At 40.9% G+C, this 26,945-nt stretch overlaps 1 protein-coding gene across 12 annotated transcripts in view; it reads right to left on the bottom strand.

Annotated features, from left to right (window-relative positions):
* NEO1 (neogenin 1) overlaps nucleotides 1–26,945 on the bottom strand; it is a 165,744-nt gene that overhangs the window by 93,093 nt on the left and 45,706 nt on the right. For all 12 annotated transcript variants that reach the window (XM_085515955.1, XM_085515954.1, XM_015872358.2 and 9 more), the window contains exons 2-4: nucleotides 24,453–24,770; nucleotides 9,948–10,223; nucleotides 5,279–5,432 (exon numbers count right to left, since the gene is read on the bottom strand). In XM_085515955.1, the coding sequence (XP_085372081.1) occupies nucleotides 5,279–5,432; nucleotides 9,948–10,223; nucleotides 24,453–24,770 (748 nt within the window). The remainder of the gene's footprint in view (nucleotides 1–5,278; nucleotides 5,433–9,947; nucleotides 10,224–24,452; nucleotides 24,771–26,945) is intronic.

Genomic DNA, 26,945 nt, shown 5'->3' on the forward strand with positions numbered 1-26,945 from the left:
AAATCCAAGCCTTCTGTATGTATTCCATACAGCCTTCAGTTACGCACTTTTGTCATACACAATTCCTTGAGCTACTCTGGATACGAGAACAGTGTGTGAGTTCGGCATTTCATTATCATGTAATATGGAGAAAGCTTTATTAAAACACTGCAGTCAGTTACAGCCTGAGGTTTGGATTTTTTTCTCCTTTATCAAATACTGAGCCCAAAACATCTCACAATCTCTTTGCAATCATGGTGAGTGAGGTACAGCTGATAAAATTAGACAGGGAAGTAGATTATTCTGTGGGAACTACCACGGGAAAAACCTCCATAATTACTCTGCTATGTTTAACCTTCACCGTGTTGGGCAAATGTAATTCACTCAGAACAAATCACTCAGAGCTCCTGGCAAACAATTATTAAAAAAAAATAAATAAGAAAATCACACATTCATGTAAAGTCTTAAGGAAGAAAAATGTGTTCACACCACTAAAGACTGTAACACATAGAACAACAGCCTGGAATTAATGCTGCACGTGCAACCTTTTCTTTGCCATTTCCTTACTTTAGGAATGATTAACTATACAACAAGGTTAGAGCTTTCTGGAGGCACTTCGTATGCTTATAACATTTAGCTAAGCTGAGCAGCCCTAACATTTGCTGTACTTCAACAGCCTTAATAAAATATAGCGTTGCCCTGGGTCCTTTCAATTGTTTGCTTTCAGATCTGCCACCTCATTTACGGTAGCTTTTTTTCTTTTAATAAACATTTCTTGTGATTTGTATTTCATGCCATATATAAGTCCAGATATAAACTAAGTTCAGTAAGATGTGCTGTTTGAGTACATGCTTGTAGAAAGTGAATCCACACACTGTGCAAAGGCTTCCAAGCAGAAAAGCGTCCCAATATTTGAAAGTCAGCAGCCATCTCCCAGAATGTGAAAATCCACCTCAGTAACCACTGCAGGCAAAACCTCACTTCCCAACTTCAGCATCATGAAAGCACAGAATCCCTCCTGCACTTACTAACCAACAGACTCATACAGCAGGACCTGTAGACAAAAAGGTCACAGGGCTGGCAACATATAAGACTTCATCCAACACCTCCAGTACAGCCTTTGGAATCAGATTAAGTTGGCAATATAGAAGATTGCACCTATTTAAAAACAAATAAATAGATAAATAAAGAGCTTTCTGTAAAGGCAGTCTCTTTCTGGCAGAGATATTACTCATTCTGAGTTTACAGAGGAAATACAGCTGAAAAAGTAGAATCCACATTGAAATCACTGAACTGCATATGTATGACAGAGCAGGTGTGCATTAGCAATGCCGATCCTAAACGCAACGCCCTCAGTATAATAAGTTTATGGCCACGCAAATTCACAGCGGGGTTGATTTCATCTGCCTTGGTCTGAGACCAGAGGCTTACTACGTATTTTGAATCTCCACTTCAGAGCTACAAGGACCAGTGCCATAAGTTTACACAGAATGGGGTTTAACCTTTTCCTCCTCTTTCCAACCATGCAGTTTTGCCAAAAGTATTCAATCTCAAGTTTACCGGAACGGCCAGTAAATCAATTCAATGGAAAGCTCTCACAGAATCACTGAACTGTAGGGGAGGGATCTCTAGACATCACTGAGCCCAACCTCCTGCTAAAGCAGTCCCCTACAGCACGTCGCACAGGTTGGCATCCCAGTGGGTCTTAGATGTCTCCATAGAAGGAGACTCTACCACCTCTCTGGGCAGCCCGTTCCAGTGCTCCACCACCCTTACCATAAAGAAGTCCTGCACACTGGGATGGAATGTCCTGTGTTCAAGTTTCCTTTTTCAGTGACAGGTCATTGGGAATTTTCAACTTGAGATCTAGCAACTTTTATGCCTAAAATTGTTATTGCGTTAACACAGACCTTGAAGGAATAGACCAAAGGTCTGTATGGTGAGGCATCCTCCTTCTCCAAAGCATTAAACAGCAACAACACAATGGTGTAAGCACATAGAGCCCCCTTCAGCTTCTAAAGACAGTCTTCCCCACCTCCAGGCCAGTTCAGTCTCTCATGGACTTCTCTGGGTTATGCAATGAGTTACCAGAAAGAGTCAGCAGCCCCAGCTACCACTCATTTCCTTCAAATCTTTCCATTAACACATTCTGGAAGGACTCCTTACGGTTAGTTTTACAACAATGCAGACTGTTAGCATTACATTAAATATATCTACTTTTCATCCAACACTCAATGCTTCCTCCTTTCTCACTCAAGTTAGTTTGGAAAATATTTTATCACAGTCAACTACTTTCACAATACATTGCATTATAGGCTGCCTGTCTGAGCGAGTGTCAACACTGCCATCATTAAAGTTTATTCATATTTGTCCATTAACATAAATCTCGTTGCAGTCTTTGGCAGATACTCCATCAAAACTAAACACCTTCCTTCTTTCTGGTCTTGGATATTTACTTCCAACAATCCCCAAAGCACTGTAAATCCTTTATGATGATCTGTTTTCCTTAGAACACAAGTTCCTATGCAGATTCTCCTTACAACCACAGTTTTGTGATATAATGCTTAATTTAGTATTACTTGAATTGCCACAGTTAAAAGACTGCAGTACCAAACACGGTGTTGTGCCCAACCTATTTACCAAGGGATAAAAATGAAAATTAAAAAAAAAAATAGGAAGCTAACTGGCCATGCTATCTGAGTTTTGTTTCCTGACTTCACAGACGTGTATAAATCTATACATGTACACACACACATCTCTATTCTGTGTGTATAGGCAAAAGATAATTTAAGAGCTTCTGGAAGGCAAAAGGTGCCTTGAAACCTGTTCAGATGAAAAAGATCTTTTTTTTTTTTCTCCTCAGGATAAAGAAGATAAGAAGAGCCTTTCTTTACATAAAAGGGGTTTCAACACAAATTAAATATGATTTGTTACTAAATTAACAGAATATGCCAACAAGCTAAGGCACCCATTTTGCTGCAGTCTAACTACAGGCTTTACTCCAACAAAAAGAAATCTTTATTTGTATTTCTAAAGCTTTTTCAGTTCCTCTATTCAAACTACTAACAGAACAGCCATCAGGGGAAATGGAGTTCAAGAACCCTTGCTGACTGCTGTTTGAATCACTCCTCTGTTGAGCCAGAAGCACAAGCAGCAGGCCCCGTGAACAGGCTGTGCAGAAACTCCTAATGAAGTTGGAAGAATGCTTCTGCCTATAACTCTATAATACCAGCAAAGCAAGGCAGCTTCACTCACTCATGTTCAGGCAGACCACAAAGATTCTGCAGTACAGATCAGTTAAATCCACTGTAGTTTTCAGTATTCGAAACTCTTCATTACTCCTTTCCAGTCCAATCTTGAACAGAAGAAGACATCTGCTTCAAATTAGAGAAGAATATTTCTTTGTCTTTCCATGCCCAATGAGCTCATGTCCAGAGGATGCGGCACCCAGCACGTTCCAAAAACACAAAGGCACCTGTAGTTTCTCAGCTCAGTGCGAGGCTTTCCCTGTGAGACACATTAGCTCGCTGATGGAGCTTGCTGCAGGTCTGTGACTACCAACTGGGACTTGTCAGGGAGCTCGTGCAGCTCAGTTGTTACAGCAGCAGATAAGCGTTTAGTAAAACTGTGTTTGAGGAATTGCTGCTCTTGTAGGCCCTGCTCCTGCCTTACCAGGCAGCATCCACGTGGTGATGGGAGGATGCTGTGAAAGATTTTGTCCACCCATACCAAGAACTTGGCACACAGCTTATAGAAGGATTTTTACCTGCAGCAAATATCAACTGGAAACCACACTTGCAACAAAAGAGACACAATGCTAAAAGCTAACACTAAATATTCTGAAAAATCACATCACTCATGACTCAAATTGGGTATAATTTCATATCAAATGCATTTACCAACATTGCGTCGCTGCTCTTAAGTTGTAAAATTCCTCCGTGAGTTTTGAAAGCAAATTAAGCCCTCCAAGGTTACCACAACAATCTGTACAGAAAAGCTCCTCGGGGAATTAATGCTGCATCCAGAGTGGGAACTGAAAGTTTGGGCTCTAAGTTAAAGAAGTGAGAAGAAAATAAAACAAGAGCTCCTCAAGTTGGTGAATTTCACCTTCCTTGTGCATTGAATGTGCCATAACCTACAGAAGGACGGGAAGTGGAGGGGGCAGACAGCAAGCATTTGTAAGGATATATATAAAATGATGTTATGTCAGGAGAAAAACAAATTAAGATCTTACCAGGCATACTTATTCTGACATTTCATCACATTCAATTGTGCAATTCTAATGAGTGGGAACCATCCTTTCCATGGAAATGATTTCTTATATTTACAGAAATGAATCAAATAAAATCATGTGCCACCAGATTGACATCGATTCAATTTCTCAGAAATATTAGAACCAGTTGCCATTACTCACAGCAGCTTGCATTCTCCAGATAAACACTGCTCAAATTACAAGCCTCTACATACTTTAATTTAAGAGTTGACAAGAGATACATATTGCTCTCACTAGTGCTATGCAATGACTTGTGCATTCCTTGAGCTTGTTCCTGGTGTAGCCATGCCATAGCCTCACAGCTAACTTGCTTATACATCAATCTCACCACCATCTTCAGAAGACAGAACATCCAACTACCCACTCATCAATTTCTCCTTCTTAGTAGGATTTGTTCTGCTTTTAAAATCTGTTTTTCTGGCCATGCAGTGTTGAATGAACACATCAGGCAGTGATCATGTGTAGTAGTTTTCACTTAGTGTGATCTTGCAAGCCTACACTCTTCTTGTAAACAGCAACTAACTGTCATAGTCTGTCTTAACGTGAAATTACAAGATTCTGATTTCAGCATGTAAGAGTAAGTTCTTAAAAAAAGTAGATGCACAGAGAACATCTCATCACAGAAAGAGTAATGTGAGGACGTGTATCTCCATGGAAATAATATGCCACGATGAAGACACCTTGGATTTTCTGCCGTGTCCTCATCCCCCGTAATTGCTTCTCTTACTCCAATGGCAATCTAAAAGTAATTTATTCGTAATAACCTTCCTGCTTCAAATAAGATTTCTTGCTTTCAGATATCTGTAAAGTAAGTACCGTGACATTGTTCTACAAGTCTCATGAAATACCTTGTCATAGCACTCAGCCCAGAAACTCCCCAGCATTTGAAAACTTGCATCTATTTTACTGGTTTAAAATTAAGTAAAAAGCAAATTATGCACTAAACCAAAATCATAATTTCTGGCTCAGTTTCTACATTCCTACTATGACATACATATATATGTGTATACATTAGCCATTACTCACTCTTCTGTGATTAGCTCTTCTCCATTTTTTGTCCATCTGACATAAGGAGTTGGAAATCCTCCAGCAACACACGGAAAGACTGCATTTTGCCCAGTAACTTTAGTAAGTGAAGCTGGCTGCCTCACGAAGACCAAGCTCTGGGGCTCTTCTGGATCTGCAAAAGGTTTTGTAAATGGCAGCAAAGTTAAAAGACAAAGAATCAGAAAATGGCCATAATTTAAAAAGAAGGAAAACAACAAATGAAACGTCTGATTTCCTCCCTGCCTCTTCACAGTACTGAAGCCTCTTAACTACAGAAAGCTTGCTGCCCTCCCAAGCCCCCCACATGAAAAGCTCTGCGTCTTTTCTACCAGAGAATGGACTGACCACTGCTGAGATTCTGACTCCTCAGGCTCTCCTTGGAAAACAATTTCAGCTAAATACTGAATCCCTAAAACCAAGAGTTCCAGCAGCTAGTCAAGATTTAGTAACGAGATAGGTCTGACTTTGCCCATCAATGCTCAGCTATCACCCAAGTTGCAAGGCTGGTTGGTAAGGCCCTGTGCGTAACAAAATCCCTTCCTGCTCTGGGGCTGAAGGCTGTGGGTGCTTAAAATGGCATGGTACAAACTCACTATAATCAGCACAAACTACATTCATCTTGCTTTCAACCCAGGAAGGTGCTCTACAGAAAGCACTTGGACTAGGCCATGCCCTTCCAGGTGGCTGCCTGAGGCTCCCCTGATAGGCACTGGAAAATGGAATTACTGAAGTAGAAGGAGAATCCCAAGCTAAAGCAAACTAGCCAGTTTTCATGCTGAAGTTCTATAAACTTGACCCTAAAACAAAAATATACTATTTTCCATCTTTGTAATGGTGAAAGTTTTGCTTTGGCTTTGATTTTGGTGAGTTTTGTTTCTTTTCTTATTCTCTCTCAACGTCCATTAAGAGCAAGCAAAAGCAAAGTGCATATTTACTCAGCATTTCACTACAGGAAAAAGCCATTTTGACTGTAAGAACTGAAAACTTATTCACCAATAAAGACCAAACAGCAAATACACTCTGAACTATACTACCAAAAATAAATACTCCAAACAAAAGGCTATTTTATTGCACATATCCATGACTCAAAGGTATCTTAGGAAGAAAAAAAAAACCTCCTAAAATCAGCCTTAACTACATGTGAAACCAATTCATCAAAGGGGTTGGTAACACCCGGGCAGAAGAAAAATGCTGTTTACATCACTGGTTTATGCAGTAACTTCAGCATGTGTCTCACACCATAATTAGAAGTAAATGAATTCCTAAATACCACATAGAACATTTCTGCAGTTAATTACCCTATCTCCTACTTACTGCTCAAAAAATCCCCGGTGTTTATGCTGCATTAATTGCTGTAGTCTCAGTACTTAGACGTATGCTCATCAGCTTGGTCCTAAATAAGCTCCTAAACTGAAAAAGTCCTCGACCTTTAACCAAAAAGTTGGCTTTGACCACTTAAATGTGAGCAGACCGTCCTGTACCCACACTTAAAGTGATCCTGGATTGTGCCATCTGTCCTCAGGCCCACGCACCAACCATCGTAGTGGTTTTGCCTGCATTCCCCATGAGAGGCATCTAGTCTGCCTGCTCCAAAAATAAAACCATGTGTGAACAAGTGTGTATGCAGGGTAAAAAAAAGAAAAAGAAAAAAAAAGAAAAAGAAAACACATCACAGCTTGCCAATGAGCCACCGTTACTCTGAAGAGAAGCTGGTATGCTTCATTGGAGATAAAGGGCTTACAAAAAAGACTTCAGATAGAGGAAGAGGAATTCAAGAATTACAAGACTATTTTTCTTAGAATCACAGAATCCTTAGAGTTAGAAGGGTCAAATAAAGGTTGTCCGACACTCCTGCAATCAACAGGGATGTACACAGTTAGATCAGGTTGCCCAGGGCCTGGTCCAGCCTGACCCTGAATGTTTCCAAGGATGGGGCATCCACCACATCTCTGGGCATCCTTTGCCAGTGGCTCACCACCCTCACTGTAAAACTTCTTCCTTACATTCAACCTACATCTCCCCTCCTCCTCAAGTTTGAAGCCGTTTCCTCTTGTCCTACCCCAACAGAGACTGCTGAAGAATCTGTCCCCGTCTTTCCTGTTGCTTCCCTTAAGACACTGACAGGCCACTCTCAGCTCTCCCTGCAGCTCTCTTTTCGCTGTACTGCACAGCCCTAGCTCTCAGCCTGTCCTCATTCAGAGGCGTTCCATCCCTTGGAGCATTTTTGTGTCCCTCCTCTGGACATGCGCCTACAGCTCAGTGATTGCACAGTGCTGGCTTATGTCCAGCAGCCATCCACCAAGTACACCCAGGACCATTTTGGCAGGGCTGCTCTCAATCCTTTCATCCCCAATTTGTTTTGGTAACGAGGGTTGCTTTGACCCAGGTGCAGACCTTGCACTGGGCTTTGTTGAACCCCATGAGGTTCTCCTGTGCCCATTGCTCAGCCTGTGTAGGTCTCTCTGGATGGCATCCCACCACACCACACAGCTTGGCATCATTCTTGCACTCCCACCCTTAAAAGTGCCTGCTGTCAAAGCATCAGAGCTCAGAAATGTGTCCTCCTGCTTGGTGGAGGATGAAAGGCAAAATAAATGCTTGCTATGAGAAAAAGGAGAGCAATGCCCACGGATGCAAAACTATATGATGCAAGTGTGTGTTGGACACATTTCAGAGATTCAGAAGAATAGTGGAGAGGCTTTTCAGGCACGTATCAGATAACTTCAAAATGGAATAAAGCAAATAAAGAGCAGATTAATTCAAATCCTTCATTCAGATGCATCTCCAACCTAACAATCAATTACGGGGCTATTCAAGATTAAGAAAGCTTTCTGAGCAGCCCTTTAATCCTACTTTAAATAAACAAGCCAAAAAAAAAAAATTAAACAAACTAAAAGGAAAGCTCCACAAACTTCATTATCAACACTTTCAGGCTCAGGACAAAGTAAGGAATCAGCATTATTTGTATCCCCTGGTTTCAGCCTCCTTTAATAGCACATTACAAAGCTATACCTAGAGCCACAGCAATTCAAAGATCAACACAATATGGAAACTCATTAGAAAATCTTTAATTGCCAAAAGTCAGAAAAATCTTGAGTTGAAAGATAAACCCTTTTTCCCCCAGGAAGTGAAGAACTTTATGAAACCAACTTCTGCTTGAAACAGTTTATTTCCTAAGCCCATCAGATGTCTTAATTTTAAAATGGAAACAGTTGCAATTGTATAATTGGGGTAATTCTAAGTACAAAGTAAAATAGAATAATTTAAAAAATAGTTACACTGCTGTAAGAAACAGAAACTTTAATTGCAAGGGACCTCTGAAGATGCTTAGTGCAATCATCAAAGTCCACTGCTGGCAGAATGCTGTCAGGTGAATCAGACTACTGCCAAAGCTAATCCTGAAAATCTCCAAAGATGGAAAATCTAGCAACTCTCTCCAAGTCCTCAACCAGTAAAAACTGCATCAGAATCTCAACAGGAAAACTAAATCAGAAGAGACAACACGAAGCTCTGGAAATCATTAAGAAAGCCCATGCAAAACACAGCCCATGTTTCCCTATTTTGGGAAAGCGCAACTCCCATTCAAGTCTTATTCTCGGTCAAGTTTCCAAACTCTGTGTTAGAGAATCTGGTAATACGTAGCTCTGCACAATAGTGCAATACCGTCATTAGAAAAAGAATGCACTGAGTGTTGAAGTTTGAGAAATGCACTTTTGTTCTTATTTTAAAAATAATAATTTAAAATAAAAAAAAATCTGCAAAACTAAACTAAATGTTTCAAAGCAACAGCAAAGTAACAATAGCTACATGTTACAAAATAATGGCATTCATGGTCCTCCCTTTTTCTGGGATCTGGAAACATCCCAAAGGGGTCCAACATTTTAAGAATCAGAATTTCCCAAATACTGAAATCGTTAAAAGTGCTCCAGCTAAACCCAAAGAGCAAGGGACTATACATCGATTTCTGTTGGAAAATTCAACAGTATTTTAAAGAAGGGATCGAAGCCTCGGAAACCTACAACTACACATCACTTACACCCCAAGGGTCAAATCCCGTTTTTATAACCTGTCACAGTGGAACTGCAGCTATGAAATACAGCAGAAATATCTGCATGTCTGACCCATTCTGAACCACTGCAATGAGCTTACATGCTGATTACTAATTTTGCTTTTCTGTTTTCCAGCTGCATGATATAGGTCAGCGTTCTTTTACTGTGAGAGTGGTGAGGTGCTGGAACAGCTGCCTGGAGAGGCTGTGGATGCCCCATCCCTGGCCAGGTTGGATGGGGCCCTGGGCAGCCTGGCCTGGCATTAGATACGGAGGTTGGTGGCCTTGCCTGCAGCAGGAGGGTCGGAGCTTGGTGATCATTGAAGTTCCTTCCAACCCAAGCCATTCTATGATTTGATGATTCTCGAGAGCCAAAAAGCTGCATTTTAAGTGTCTGCAAACATTCTAAGCGATTTGGAAACAAAAGCTTGCATAATACACCTTATGACTAGTTTGACTTTAAACATACAGAAACACAGAGGATTTTCACTTGCTGCTTTCTGTAAGTATTCTTGTAATTAAGATTGTTTTTCCTACTGGTAAGGCTACTTTTTATTTATTTAAAAAAAACAAACAAACAAATACAAAACAGATGAATACCTGGAAGAATTTTGAGCTCTGCCTCCTCACTGTATTTGGGGGTCCCACCACTCTCAATGACGCAGCGATAGGATCCTCCATCTGTGTCAGTAGCGTTACCAACAAGAAGTGCTCCGCTTGGCAGCTTGAAGACACGGTCATCCAGGAGGAGGGGCTGCCGGTCCTGCTCCCACCTCACAAATGGTGCGAGGTCAACGTTCACTTCGCAGTTCAGGATTGCACTGTTTCCTCTATAGACAGACGACAGCTCCGGCTGGCTGGTGAACCTGGGAAGACCTGCCAATAGGAAACATAAAAGTTGGAGAAGTGACAAAAATTACTGAAGGTGAAAAATTAAGCCGCTCTCCAACTCTAAAAACCTTAAACGCACTGGGATGCAGTAACAGGGAATAGATGATGCTCTGGAAGAGGTGACTTCATCTATGACTTCCATTGAAGTTTACAAGCAACATCTTAATTTACCACCTACTGGAGTACTTACAAGTTGATCTTTTCCCCCTGTGTTTTTAGGCTTCTACTACCAAAATTAGCAGTTAAGAATCTAATATGAAAAATTGTTTTGTAAAACTTTCACCAACCGTGCATAAGTCGTGGTTTGCCTTCAGTGTAATTTAACCAGGCCATGGAAGGAAGCCTGAGGGCATTAAAGGGCCTAATCTCATTGAAATTCAATGGAAAAAATTATATCCCTTGAAGATCTCAGCTCCCAGAAGCCTTAATTACAGTACCATAAGGTAAAATTGCATTTTTCCATAAGACAATCTTGACCTTTTACACATGAGTACAGTTGAGGATCAATTCGCTTCCCAAGACAAAGCTACAGCCACAACACCGTATCAGCAGCTCTGTGCACAGAACACCTTCACCCTCACATCAATCTCCTACACAGGATATCAAGCAGAACCTCCAAAAGGAAGACTCAAGGTCTCCAAAAGGCTCAGCCTTCACTTCAGGTGCCCATGTGCTGGAAAAGACAGTGGCCACCATGAGGAGAAGCAGCCACCACAACCAGCTGCAGCCCCTTAGCAGCCTGACTGCAGCAACACTCCCTAAATTGGTTTTTTGGTCAACTGTACCTCACACTTAAGATTAATATTGCCGAAGAGACAGCCTGTCAGAAATATTGACATTTTACCTCCCCTTCTCCCTCCCTGCTTCCAGCAGATTTTACACCTTTTCCTTTCAAGTCACTGCACCGTGCACCCTTAGTGCAAGAGATGGAAAGTGGGACGGAGATGTATGAAATGCAGCATCCAAGCACAACCACTCAGACCAAGGAAGCTGATAATAAAACATCTGTGTTAGAAAAAAAAATACTGCTTGGATCCTCGAAATGAAGGCAAAGAAAAGGGACAGGCAAGGGACCCCCTTCTGTTCTCTTCACTCCCTAGAAAAGTACTTTACGACCTATGGCCTATCAGTTACACACTGCTGCTCAAACAAGCACTCTGCACAGAGTGCTACTACTTTGGATTTCCAACATCTGGGTCACTTCTGTTTTGGCATGTAACTGCTCCCTCACACAGCTTCACCTCCAAACATTACACACTTTCCCCCCTCTTGGAGAACTCTTTGGAGTCTCCTCCCACAACTTCGCTTCTCAGAGAAGAAAGTTTCTCATTGCCACTCCTCATGCATTTATAACCAACTTCAAGTCCTTTGATCTTGACCTTGTTTTAATATTAATTATTTTGCATCTTTGATATTTGATATTTATCCATCCCTCCCTCCTTCTACAGATGAATAAAAACCTTGGCTTCTTTCAGCTTAGTTAATGAAGCTAAGATCTTTGGTTTCTCCTCATTCCCACAGCCACACTAACTTTGCTCCCATCAAAGACTCACAATCGTTGCAGTAGGCAGGAACCCCATCAGAGCAGGGTCAGCTACAAGGACAGAGAGGGTTATTTGGGGATTTTTCCACTCATATTCCACTAATCCTCATGGACAGACACTGCACAACTCATTGTGGAACTGCTCATCTTCTCAGTGAAATACTTTCTCCTCAAACTCAGAGTGAAGCTCCTTTGCTTCGAGTGGTATCCACCACCACAGCACCCACAGAACAACAGACAACAAATCGAAACGTCTGTTGTCACTGAGCATTTGATCAGAGACATCCAAGTCGATACCACAAAATTCCTTCTGAGTCTCCTGCAAATATCTTCCCAACACATTTAGTTCTCTCTTCCCAATCACTTCAGCTCTTTGCACTTCAGCAGGTTGTTATCTCAGAATCATCCAGTATTAGACCTGCTTTCTCTGTAAAATGACCAATCGTCTCAACTTAATGCCAAGGATACTGCTACACCTGCGTGACTTTGCACACTGTGCTGGTGAGCTTCACCATCATGCAGTCCATAGCGTCCTTTCATTCTTCCTATGACACCACAAAGGCTTCAGCAAGAACAACAAAGTATTTCAAATTTGTGATGCTTGCAAACTTCATAGATGTGTTCTTCATTTTTACACCAAAACATGTGAGGGGATGTTAAACATTACCTTCCATCCGCCTTATCTCTGAGGCATCTCTCCATTCTGTAATTTCCCTCTCAGTACGAACCATTACATTTTCATAATTATCTCAGATTCTCACCAAATTCAATAGCCATATCTGGATTTCCATTCTTTTGACCTTTTATAATATCTAACAGGCTGGCGTATCAAGTGTGTGCTCCAGCATGCTGACTGTATTATGCAGCTCTAAGCCATCAATTGCTTCATCAAGAGACCTAGATGTAAACCACTGTCAAAAGTCATGGTACAGTTTAGCCTTCTTTCCATTTTCCTCCATCTTAATTAGCCTAGCTTCAAAAACTCCCTAGAAAGGGCACAGTATTGGGATCAGACTAATTGGTCTAAAAATCACCTCTTCCCTTTTGGGACACGTGTTCTACATCAGTTACTTTTCAAGAAGAACGTACCAGCCCTGAATTCACGCCTCATTAGAAATCTTTACCAACAGACCTGCAAATTAAGTCAGTTCTTTCTTAGACTGGAAGAGAGATCTGAACCTTCTCATTTTGTCACAGCTGCTGCCGTTTGCTCACCCTGCACAACCAGCACTTGTACAACCTGCGGAACACGTGAGAATGTTCCTGGAAGACGAAAGCCCTGCAATTTCTAACATGAAGTTCAATTAGACTTTCTTTTAAATCCCTTATTAGTACTGCTTACTTTTTGGGCAACTGACTGTTCTGTTGTGGGCAGTTCCTCTATTAAGGTTAAATAAGCTTCACCTCAGATGGTTTTGTTACTCAGCAGCAACGAACTCACAGTTCATTTCCCAGGTCACCTTAAGCACTGGTAAAATCTTTATTTGATCATACGTGGTATGGTTTTATGACATATAATTTTAACCTCGGTCATAATTTTGTCTGAAGAGTAATTTTCTCATTCCATCATTATTTGCAATTTGTACTGCCTAGAAATCTCCGTGGTGTAGGAGGACCCTTTTGCTTTAACCAAAGACAACCACAAAACATTAATGACGTATTATAAAATGTTCTAAATATAAGTCTTAATTAATTAAATTAACTCTGATACCTGTCTGTAAGTGCAGAAAGAGGACTGCAGTACTGGCATACCTTCTTATGGCATCATACTCCCAGAAACACCCTGCTCTCAGTCCTTCAATCGAAGAGCTTTTCTTTTGCACTCTCACATACCAGCCCAGTTCCTTGTAACCCTGCATTTCTCTGACTTCTATCACACTTTTCAGTTGCGTTACCACGAAAGCTATTTCAGTCCATTTAAATTAGAAACACCTTTAAAACTATTTTTCAAAGTTATATTTTAAAAAGATACATTTTTCCCATAATGATTTCTAATTTCCAGTCACTTCAATCAACATGACAAAGCAGGATGATCTATTATAATGAAAATTAGTTAGACTTCTGATGAGAAAAGAGCACCCATTCTTCACACACACATTGCAAGGCATTCATTCAGATGGAGATATTACTCCATCACTTACTGAATGAATGTAATGATAAATGATACTTCTGAGTTCTGATATTAAAGATAATTTTTACATGTTTGTATGTACATTCATCATTTGACGGCAGCACAAACGTATTATGATCGATTTTAGGATGCTGAAGGAGAATATTTCTGACCAAACAGGAACGTGGGTTAATAAACTCAATTTGGGAGAATGATTTTCCACTTGGAATGTTCCTTAAAAACTGGCAGGAGAACACGTGAGCAATCGTGTGATTCTCACATGTACACAATAGAAATCATACGTGGCACCACCTCAGATTTTGTGGTAGGCCCACACCAATGGGGGTGGGGGGGAGCAATTCCAGCCCTATTTTCTCCTTCCCTTTTGTCTCTCCCTTGCCAAAAGACCAAAGCAAGGGCAGGAATGCGAATGAACAATCTACTTAATGCAAATTCGTTCCATTCAGACCATATTCCCAGCCTAAGCATTGCTGAGATTTGTGGCCCATTGTCTTGATCTCTGAAAAAGCAGCGCAGTGCCTGGAAGAGCAATAACTCCCCTGCTCCTGGAAAACACAGATGGCGAAAATTCTGGCTGTAGTCTGCTGCCTTCAGTACGGCCAGTATTTCATCTCCTGTATTTTCCAGAAGAGGAATTCATTACACTGAGCCAGATGCTAATCTGGGTTCAGCAGTCCCTCTGCAACCACGGACAGTGCCAATCATTTTCAAGAAGGCTGAAAGGAAAAAAAAGATCCATAATCAACAGTTACTCAACTACTTGCTCACGCAACGTGCTCCTTAGCTTGAGAGTAAATGCTCCCTTTCTTTCTGAATGCTGTCAGCAGTCAGTAAATGTCCAGTTGTATGTAGATGCTATTTCCATGCTCACATTTAATCCTCTTTAGAATCCAACTAACCTTTTGGCACCAATTTTGCCCAAGCAAGACCGCAAAACAAAATAAGAAAAAAAGAAACCAATTTGCTCTTCTCAAGAGAAACTGCAGGCTGCAGAGGAATTCACTTCTGTCCTTCCTGTGGCAGGTTTGTATGCCTTTACCACATGGTTCCAAGCCCAGCAGATCAAATCCACAACAGCATTTTTGTCACGTGCTCGAGCTCCTCTATTGCTACTCTGCAGACTGGAATTGAACGCAATACTTGGTAAGAATTAAACAGATTTAAATAAAACACCCAATTTTACATCTTTATGCAGTTACATGTTTCACGAAGACTGTTCCCAACTTTTTTATGGCATCTGCATGTTCTCAGCAAGTTTCCCGTAATGTATGTATGGAAAAAGAAGGACAAGGAGCAGCCACAAGTTCTTCCAAACTGCTGTGTCCCAGATACCCACCAGGAAAACCTCTGCTGTTCAAAACCCATTCAACTTTCACCTTACCCAAGCCTTACCCAGCTCTAGCAGTACTGCCCACAAACCTCACCACTAACAGCTTGCAAATCACAGCTCTTACGTATTCCTCTGCTTTGTCCAGACACAAAGAGACAGAATTATTAACCAATGACCATGTCTTTAAGAAATGTTCATTTCTTCTCCCGTTCTCTTTTCCCTTATTCAAATTCGAACTCGTGGCAAATTGATAACTCTGCTACTATTTTGCTTATTAAAAAAGCCTCTTGGGAAACGCAATGATTTTAGCAACAGCAGTAGGTGGAGGAGGATAGCAACATGAGACCCCATTGTTAAAATCGCCACAACATCTGTTATCCTCCAGCAAAGCCGTGGATCTTTAAGATGCCGCATATTTTGTTCGAGCATCAGCTTCGCACCCAAACCCTGTTAAAAAATTAATAAGTCCAGCCATCTGTGGACACTTCATTAAATTATCACAGCTCTTTTCTTCCCCTTTGCTTACAGATTATTCAGCATCATTTGTCTGAGTGGCAGAGGTGTGAAACGCTTTAAAATACACTTTTGTTAACAGGAGGCACTCCCTCAATTTCTCTAGCAAATACCTCAGGCTTCGTAATTACAAAACATTTGTGGAGAAGTCCAGCATTACCCAAATTAAGCCTTCAAGTTTTTATATGGAATATTCTTAGAATTGGAAACAAAAGAAGAAAGCTTGCTGTCTGTACTGGCTAACTTAAAGCAAGAAGCAAAAGAACCTAAAACTTCCAGGCTCAGCTATCCTATGACAATACAGCTCAAAGGAAACCAGACAGAGAAGGATGTCGAGATGCAACAACAGCCTGGAAAGCATTTTGCCACACTGTGTAAGGAAGAACAGAACTACACATGTCAAAGCAAACTTCTAACTCAGAAAGTCAGAGCAAAATGGATCACATCTGAAGCAGAGGGTGTGCTTACACTAATTTCTTCAGGTTGCCATTAAGCCACTCAGATTTGGATTTGAGCTTTGCCACAAATTAATAAAAATACATACCCCACATTTTAAGAAGGTGCTTTGACTAGTAAAATGCATCTAAATGTTCCAAAAACTTTCATACAATTGTCCTTTATGTGAAAGTAATATCATTTTGCTAAGAACTAACTCCTTAAGAAAGTATAGCAGCTCTTTGCTTTCAAACCAGGAGACAATGTGTCAGCCAGCTCCTCCAAGGAAAGCCTGATGAACAGAAACGATACAACATGCAAGAAGATAATCCTAGTGAAATGACTCCGCTTGTGACTGACAGCACAATAACGAGCAAGAGACAGGTCAGGTGCCGAGGAGTCACTTTATGGTGCTACTTTGCCAAACATATCCTTTGACAGAAGTCCCGGAGATAATGAAATATTAAAATGGATCAAGAAACGAAGAGCAGACATGATGTACATCCCAATAGCAGACCTACTGGAGCACTGGCTCCCAACAAAACAGAGTGTGTGAGCACCTGATGTGATACTCCAAGACTGCATCTCCAGCAACAGAAGGAGGGGCGTTCTATGGGCAGGTAAGGCAGGCCCTGGTGCCTGAATGTCCACAGTGAAAGGCTGGGAGAACGAAGAGGTTTTGAGCTGGAAGGAATAAGTCAAGCAGGCTGCCAGCATCAAGAATCTTGTACTGAAAACTTATTTATCACTGCTCAAACACAGCTGTCCCTTCTAAGCAGTAGAAGTCTGTTCAGCAGCAGGATTTTAAGGGACTCTAAGACAGGGTATGCAGATTACGGCCTCATTTAAGAATCTTAAATAGAAACACCACATGCTCACAATTCTTCCTAAAACAAAATCGATAGCTATAACAAAAGAAGAATAAGATCTGAGTACAGTGCTGAAAGAGAAGAGCTTGACAGGTTAAATAATTTCAGATCCAAGCAAGGCTATCAATTACAAAAGCTTATGTGAACAAGCTATTCCAAGAAGATTAAGGCACAGAACTGGAGGGAAGATCAGTAAAACTTTTGCAGGCAACTCTGCAGACTGTCAGAGACAGCAGGTGCCTGAAGAAAGACATTTAGAGATAGGAAAGAACCTAAAAAATTCGCAGGAAAATAGACTGAGTTAACAAATAGCAAAGAAAGCCCTCAAAAGGACTGACACACCAAGAGACAAGCACAGCGGGAGAAAGAACTTGAATGTAAGCCTTCGGATGAACAACGGGATGTCTAGAGACGTGCGTGGCAGAAGGGAGAAGGAACACTACAAACATACATATATAACTAGCAGATTATGCACCAGAACTGTTGATCAGTCACAGGGATCAGGATAAAAACCACCATGATGTGGATTATCGCACCACTGATCCCTGAATCATGGACAGCTGCTAGCAATTAAGCTCATCATATCTGTAAAGGTCGCTACCTAACAAAGCCTTTCTTGGCTCCATTTTTAATGTGTTCAATTTCAGAAAAGTTACAGAAGAGCAGAATGATGGTGGATCTAATCTAATCCAGGAACCAGCAGGTATTAAAGAGGGATGGGCAGCACCCATAGAGAGAGCTACACATTGAGAAACGTTCCCCCTTGCTGCCCCTGAAGAAAAGGGGAATAATAATAATATATGCAAAGAGGGAAGGTGGTCTAGTTTATTTCTAGTGTGATCACGTGAATAATGAGACATGCCCTACACTTTAGGAACGTCACCAACACCTCAGCATCACTGAAATCAGCAGGATAGACAGTTCCATGAGTTATTTCTTATTAAACATCTGTTCCTCCATTTTCTTTCATTTTCACTGTCCCTAAGCTTCCTTCTGAATTTCTACTGTGAAAAAACACACAATTTATCATATATATACCTGTCCCGTGCTCTTTCCCAGCTATAACTGCCTCTGTCAGCTTCCATTTGGGTAGCTGTGACAGTACAAGTTCTTAACATCTTCCAAATGCAATGATCTAAAGTCTGAATAATGCCACTGTAGAGATCCATCGCCCTCAGCCTGTCAGAGTAAAGCTGAAATATCTTTTTGAATCCCCCTACTTTAAGATACAGATAGAAAAGAATACAGGCTGCATATGTAACTCTCGCTTGCCTGACACTTTAGGATTTGGAGTGAGCCATCTCTGCAAAACTTGTCAAACAAAATTACAAAAGGGATTGCTGGTGCTGACATGCAGAACATAAATAATGAGAAATATACATTTGAGTGAAAATATTAAGAAATGAGAAGGCCAATATAAACAATATCCATCCAACCTTCTCGTTTGGGGTGCTGGTAAATCAATACGCTTTCCATTTCCATTTCATACAAGCACACAGAATCGTTCATCAACAGCTCATCTACCAGAAACCCAAGTGATTTTAGAAAAACAAAATCCGGGAGCAGGGCTCCCTTCCATTGCACTCATGCTTCCCTAGAGATTAACTACACTGCCTTCTATATTTTCAAAAGCATAGATCACAATTTGAATTCATACTGCAATTCATTATAAATTCAACCTCTTTGCATCAAGATATGTTTTATTTTATAAAGTACATGAATATAAAGCCAACTTTATCTACTAACCAGTACAAAAGGATACTTTCTTCACTAATTACAAGGCTAATCCTTAACTAAATTGCCAACTGGTAAACTGATACAAACTAATCTTCCAGGTTTAAAAGGAATGCTGCCTAATTAAGAAAAGAATCTAGTAGTTGTAATGAATGACCAGAGGACTTAAAGGCTTTGGCATTGTGTGTTTAGACCCACGAAGATCAGCTCCCACAGCCAGCTTCAGCAGGACAGCCCACCAGCAAGGAGAACTCCACCACGTGTGGGCTGGATAGCAGGGGTTGATGCTCCCCCATCTGGCCTTCTTCCTCCATCTTCTCATCTAAGGAACAGATCTACAATCCCTCCCCTTTTCTGAGCAGGCTCAGTTTTACTCCACTTAACATTTCTAGAAAATAAATGCTAGCCTGCCTTTTTTGTCCTGAATAAGACTATTTAGTTGTTATTAAAGAAGAATTCAGAATGAAATAGAAGGTAGAACATTCATTGTCCCAACTGTCCAAACCATGCCTCCTCTACAACCAGCTGGCAGAATCTGTCTACACGATGCAGTTTTGTATGAACCACCCTTCCTGTTTACTCATCTTTGAAAAGAAACACATTTTTATCTGAGATCATTTATAGAATGAAATGGGGGGAAAAAAAAACACAGATACTTTTTTCCTCATAAAACACAGTTTTGCAAGGAAAATTTATCACCTGTGTCACTTACTTTTATTTGTTGAGTGCTCGTAAGCACTCTCCACTGAAGTGTCTATGCTCTTAGGTTATTTCCAATTCAAAGGGACAGAAAGCTCTTTATGCATGAAGATAAAGCCTCTCCTTCCCCTCCTTTTTTGAGGGAAATATGCAATAACACTGAGGGAAAAAAAAAAACAAAAAAACCCGAGAAAGTGGAATAGTTCCTAACTGCACCCCCAAGGAGCTGGAAAGAAGCAGGCAGTGTGTTCTGTTTAGCACTGTCTATGCTTCTCTTGCCTTTCAGTTACGTCACACACGTGCAACCCAGCAAAACCAAGCACTGAAGATACAATCTTCAGAGCAGCAGGCGCCAGCGGCCTGCACAGCACCAGGCACTCCCAGCTCAGCTCAGAGATGCTTGTTGGCCACAGCTGCACCTCCCGCATCCCATCCAAACGTGGAATGGATGCAATAATTTTTTTGTTTCTACGTGGTCTTCCTCTTTCGCAGCATCGTATGTTATAAAAAGGTGCCTAGATTTATTTTATTTTAACCCATTGAGGAAAGGGCCAAGCAAGGAGGTCTTCTTCAAGTCAAGTGGCGCAATCAGCAACAGAAGCACACTCATGCACCAGCGCCTCCTGGCTCAGAATTCAAGAATTCCTCCAAATCACATTACAGTAAGAGCTGCAGCAGTGCCTCATCCAGGCCTCCATCCATTCCAGTAGCAGCTCTATTTGGAAGCCCATAACCTGGTAAGTTCAAGGTGCAGTAAAACTTTACAAGGCAAGGAGGAGACAGAAAATGGAGACAATCTCTCAAGTGAAATTCTTCTCCATTATCTGATATATTGATAAGAAGCAAATTATGTCACTCAAAATGCAACTCTAGAGTTTATTGTCTCAATTCTTGACAGGTTTGTGTAACATTACAAACAAGCTGGAGAACAGTTAACAGCTTCTTGCTGCTGCTCTGAAGGTCTCCTCACTAACCAGCCTGTGCTTTTTGTAAAAATAATGCTAAAATGAAGGTTTGACAATGTAACTACTATGAATATCCAAATATGGAATAATACATCTAAAACAGGGGATACGTAAAGGAGGAGGAATGGGAAAAAGGAGAGTCAGACCCACACAACGTTTAGTATCAAGGCAGCACACAAGCACCTTTTACACAAGCAACTCACTGCAACCAAGCAAACTACACACAAAGCTCAAAGCCAAGTGCAATCAAATACAAAGCTAAACGGAAGAAGGGGAATCAAAAAACAAACGGATTCACTTGGGAAAAAAGACAGTAGATGAAATAAATATTTCAGTGAACAGCCTCTGAATGGCCACACGAAACCAATAAATCCTTACGATGAAATTCTGCCACTGTCACTTCACACCTTTCAGTTCTCTGCATTTCCATTCTCTCAATAAAAGATTTATGAGAGCTTTAACAAAGGAGTAATAAAGAGTGACTGGGGAAGACAAGGTTGCCACAGGAGCATTTTTAAGTTAGTATCGCCATATTTTTCAATAAGATACACAGGGATTTTTCTTTCCAAGACAAATTACAGACACAGTTCTGAAAAAAAAAAAAAAAAAAAGGGTATTAAAAAAAAACCCACAATTGTTTTGTAAAAGCTATCGCAGCCCTTCGCCCTTCTTAAGGCACAACTGACGCTTCAGTATCAAAGCCAGATTTGCATTTCAAAAACCAATTAAAAAAGCATACTGTAGTAAGGTGCTGATTAAAAAGATCTCGTGGCTTTACATACATTAGCCACTTGCTTTGACTTGCCCTAGTTCAAACCCATCGCAGTTACAGCAACTCCCATAAATGAGATGGGTGATACAACTGCCATCCTTCAGAATCTCCCTCCATCACCCTGATGCTGGTGCTGGCACATTGCAGTTCGAAAGGAACAACAACAACAAAAACCAGCTACTTCTAAAAATAAATCAGGAGTTTCACAAATCCAGTTCAGAGCATGAGAATGGCTCTGTTTGCACAGAAAAAGGACAAGAGACAAAGAGGGAAAGAAACACAGGCAGTGACGATCTCAACCTGCATTTGGAAAGAACCAAGTGGAAGAACACAGACTTCACTGGGAAAAGGGCAAATATATCCTGAAACTGTTGAACACTGAAGAAAAATAACAAGTTTCCTGCTGCCTGCAGGTTTAACAATCAGAGGTTTCCCACCAGAAGTGTGGTAGAATGGTAACTAATGTACTATCCATTTGCAATAGCATAAAATATCAGACTAAGAGAAACCATATTGATCTGAGCATTTGTCATGATATAATCCTTAGGAAATTATCATCTTCTTTAACAATCCCAGGGCTGCCACAGGAAAAGTGTTGCTGGTGCACTTGCAAAAACCTGTAGAGCAAAGGCTTCTCACCTGCTCACACGTATGGAAAAGGTTCCTTAAAAACACATTGTCAAACACAAGGCAAACTTGCCAATCCATGCCGCCATCAATTTCCCCACGCCATGACAAGTTTATAGCATTGTGTCACAAACATAAATCGAAGCGAGAAGCCAGGAAAGCAGCTCTCTAACAAAAAGCATTCAGTCACTGTCTAATCACTCCACACAGGTATTCAGTGTGTGTGTTTGGTTGGGTTTCTTCATGCAGTGGTTGACTAAGCACCTCTGTCACCTTGCAGCACCTTGCATCATCAATTCCTGTTGTCATATTGGCAAGAGCGTTGCTTTCCAATGTTCAGTGGTTTTAGAGTCATCAAATAATAAGAGTCCTTTTAATCATTCAAAAAGTTATGAAAATTTATCAGCCTGTTTAGAGCAGATTCACTACAGGTAGATTGCTCGGCATTATCTCTTAGATGTAAGAGAAAATGAAATCATTTAAGATTCAGAACTCAAGACACCATCTATGTGATGCAATACCACCTGGTTTTACTGATTCTTCTGTGCCCTGGCCCCTCTTACTCATCAGAATTTGTCATTTCCAGGTAATGAAGTTACTTAATGATTAAGTAGTAGCTAAAACGTGCATAATATTCCTTGTTGAAGAAATAAGCGCATCACAGCATAACACCAGCACAGACTATCGGAATTCAACATATCACCACTCAATTAAGGAGAAAATGAGCTGCCTCCCACTGTTACCTAAGAGCAAAGAGAGACCTCACCACGCTAACCATCCCCACAGCTAATGCATCTCAAAAGCTTCTAATTACAGCAAAGATGGGGGGAAAGGAATGTTTAAAATACACCTGAAAAAAACACAGAATTCCAATGAGCTCACTGAAAGCAACACTGTGCATGTGAAGGTAAACGTTCCACCCCTCGCTACAAGCCTTCAGCAGCCCCTTCCCCTTTGCTCTCAGAGGACCATGGCCCAGTTCTTGGCACTGACCAGGTTTCCAGCTGAGCGGGAGGGCAGGAGGAACACCAACAGCAAACGTGGCTAGTTTTGAACAAACAAAAAAACCTTTTTTGTCCCAAGAAGTTGATGATCACTCTGTCTATACATGTGTTTAGATCAATGTCAGGGAAGACAAAAGTAATCATGGAATAAACATCTGTATTAACTTGGACTAGACAACTGTTTATGGCTTTCCAGCATAGACTTAAAAAAAAACAAAATAAGACAAAACTCACTAGGGTTTATTTTTAATTAGGTCAAGGCTTTTGAACATTTCACCCTTTTAGAAACCACCATTCACAGTCACATTTTCTACAGTGACACGGGAAACACAAACTGGAGGTAGAATACGACATTTTGAACTACCTTCCTTTTTAATGCCATTAAGCCAACCCAACGATCATGTGGACCAGAAGAAAGACACTGAGCCTCCTCCCATGGAAAGCAGCAGAACTGAACACAAAACCAGCAGTGTAAGAAGGCAGTAATTGCCTGAGATAAGCGTTAGAACTGCTTTTATTGCCCTCATTGCAATGAACTCAGAAATGTATTTCGCATTCAGAGAGACTCTGAAAGTCACTCCTTTAAAGTGGTAAAAGAAAACCCCACCAAAAACACAGTTTTTTATTTGCAATATTCCCCATGTTTGACAAGGCTGCAAGCTGGCTTAATAGAAACAACATCTGAATATAAATGACAATGAGCAGCAGCTCTGGGAGATGCTGCAGCACTAGTCAGGAAGAATTCATTACCTGGAGACATTTATTAAGCAAAGGAAAAAAACTGTTTGAAAGGCTGGCAAACATCATTAGTGAAACAAAAGAATATTGCTTCATGGGCTTTTCTTCCTAGTTACGTTGCCTTAGCTTATCTAAGTTTTTGAACTCTTGCTCTTACAGGTGATTCTAAGCCTCCTCCAGTTATCATTTTCAAAACATTTCCACAATCTGATCCTCCTGAGCCCTGATAGAAGCAACAAGAAGCAAATGCCCTTCTAGAAGCACGCTGCTTTCCCAGCCAAATTCTTAACACTTTCCTACAAAAAAACAACTGCTTATTAAACCTATTCACACCTGGTACTCAAGAAACAGAAAAATACAGCCCCCTGGCATCCCTGCCTTCTCCTTCAGTCCTCCAGTTCTCCTGGGCCTCCACATCCAGCTTTTAGAAGTTTCCCTCATGTTTTATGATGTGGTGGGCAGATAAATCTCAGTATGAAAGTGCCCAGAGAAACTAATCTTTAAGGGTATTTCTACATTAAGAAAGTAGAAGCCCACTCTTTTAAAAACAAACAAGCAACACAAACCTCATTCTAAGGTGTGGCAGATATCTGTAGTGATTACACATTCCTGGCACTACTCTTAATCCATTCATTTTAATTTTTCTCATCTTCAGTATTTCCTAAGAAAGCTGCTTTTACTAATTACATTTAGTTGGGGGAAAAAAAGGGGAGGGAGGGGGATACATACAGTCCTAATGTCTTTGATAAGAGATGATATTAACTTCTTGGAACGTGCTCTTTCTTTACTTCAATAGTACACATCCACACGATCACACTCATTGCCGTGCTTGAAGAAAGAAAACAGACCCTTACCTGCTACCGTGAGCTTTGCTGTTCTGCTTACAATGCTCCCCAGGCTTTCCACAGTCGCCACGCACTGATAATATCCTTCATCGGGTTTATTATGCTTGGAATGCACCACACTGTTTATTAACAAAGACCCATCTGGCAGCAACTGGCGACGGTCATCTGAGACCAAGTTTAGAAGAGTCCCATCTTTCTTCCATTCGATCTTCGGAGGAGTTTCACAATAAGCTGAACAGTTCATTATAACAGATGCCCCACGAACTGACAGAATGTCCATCGGCTCCACCAGGAAGTAAAAAGGAGTGAAGGTTCTCACAACAGACCCTGTAAGAAGCATACGGAACAATTTCAGGGTTAGCCTTCCACATCTTTTTAAAACAGAAAGTGCATTTTCTTTTAGAAGTGTTTTAACACGTGGGAGCTCACAGTGGGGTGTCCTGGGGAACAGGCTGGTCTGCATGACGTTATTGTCTGCTTTGATAACTCACACCCATGATCTCTTGGAACAGAAGTGAAACCTTTTGTGCCAAAGCCACACTGGTCTGCTCATACTGGAACCCACGGTTAGCAGTCCCAAGCAACCCATTACACAGAAATCTGCTTCATCAAAACACACAAACCCAATGCACATGCCTGAATAATATAATATACAAACAGTATGTAGCTTTACGGCTTTTTTCTTGCCTTCCATGGCAGGGATGCCAGGAACAGCAGTGTGGTCATTTCCCTTGTGTAACAAACATCAAGAAACATGAAGAGTAATTCTGCCCTTGAGAGAAAAAGCCTCCAATTCTGAGCTTAACACATCACGCAAGCGCCATAAAACATTTTTTAACTTCTATTCTGGCTCAGGATAAACTTGATTACTTTTCCATTTTAAGTATTCCCAAACAGACATCTATAATTAACATCTACTTTCCATTAGAAAGTGAATTTTAATTACTGTGTTTGTAGCATGTTTGGTCCAGCAGAAAGACTGCTCGTCACTATCACTTGGACTCGTCTTAATTTAATCACCCATAGAAAACAGAAAGTTTCTTCCAAGGAAGAACAGTTTTACAAATTGCCAAAGGTTGATTAGGGAGAAAATGTGTTCATTTCATTGTGCTTTAAATAAACTAATAATAATCAAAAACCAAAGTAGCATCAAGGCTCCTGTCTTGTACTCCTCGTCCAACTGGGGGTTGGGGTACACGTGAACAAAGGATCATGGTAATACAAACAGGACTATCACCTCCTGTCTTCCAACCAGAAATGAGTTAAGAAAAACCTGCCTGCTTTACAAACAATTGTTTACTGGCCATCTATGGGATACCAGGCAGTTTAAAGAGCACAAAGGCAGGGCTATCCTTCATCTTCTTTCTTGTTTCTTTCTTTTAAAAACAGCCCAAGTATTTGTCACCATTAAGCTATGTGTGTGCTGCAAAGCAAACATGGGAAAATGCTTTTGGTCCTTCAAGTCCCTATATAATTATCATACAGGAAAATACGAGTCTTGAATTTGTGCTCAGGGCACTGCTTCTCAATTCCATACCAATTTCAAGCAGAACATTCAGACACTATAATAAACAAGTGACCAAAAACCTGTCCTCTGCTGTACCACTACGGTAGCTACGGTGCGGTTTGCACTGCGTGTTTGTGCAGGGGGGTTTCCTATGAACCAGATTACTTGACCTGGCAGTAAGCAACACACAGTACTACCTCAAGGTGTGATTTTCCTTTTAGAGAAGTCCAAGAATTTAAAGGTGATCTGTAAAGCATCATTAGAAAATGGTTCAAATGCAATCACAGACACAACTGAAGCAAGGAAAACCTTCACTTGTAAAGAAAGGCCGTCCTGTAAGCATCTTAGCTTCATCAGTCCTTGGGGTTTTGGTTTTAAGAGATTTACCTTCTCAAATGGCCTTAATTAACAAATTGACGAGGTTCCCTCTATCACTGAGCCGCACAGAAAGTCTCCTGCCTCCAAAGAGACTCCAACTGCCCTCAGGAGAGGGGCTCAGCCTCCTGCACTGACAGATTGGCTTCTTCCTGGTGATTCAGAGAGAGCTGGGACAAGGCAGGAGGAGCCACGAGAAAGGAACGGCAGAAAGATTACACTTCTGTAGGTTCTATCATCCCTGTATCCTTCTACCTTCAAGAATTCAAAGATGAATTAAGAACAGAAAGGCTGAGCTTTCCCTAGTGACAGCTGCAGCCTCAGTCACGATTAGATTTGCGATGTCAGTATCCAAATCCTTGAGATTTGGTCCTTCCTGAGGATAAAAAGCAGAAACAAAACAAAAGCCAGAGCAAACTACGAAATTCCTCCATGCTTCATTTGAACACACGCACACCTGTGAGCACACTTTGTGTGAAGAGTCCTGAGTTTCAGCTCTCAAATGACAAGAAAAACAAAAGTCATGAGCAGCACAAAAATGGTTTTACATGTCTACCAGTATAACCCCAACCTGCACTACAGATACTGAAAACTGTTGTTTTAATATAAAAATTCAGCCT

Source organism: Coturnix japonica, chromosome 14 (genome assembly GCF_054131305.1).
Source record: "Coturnix japonica strain WE chromosome 14, WE-NBRP24, whole genome shotgun sequence".
NCBI lineage: Eukaryota > Metazoa > Chordata > Aves > Galliformes > Phasianidae > Coturnix > Coturnix japonica.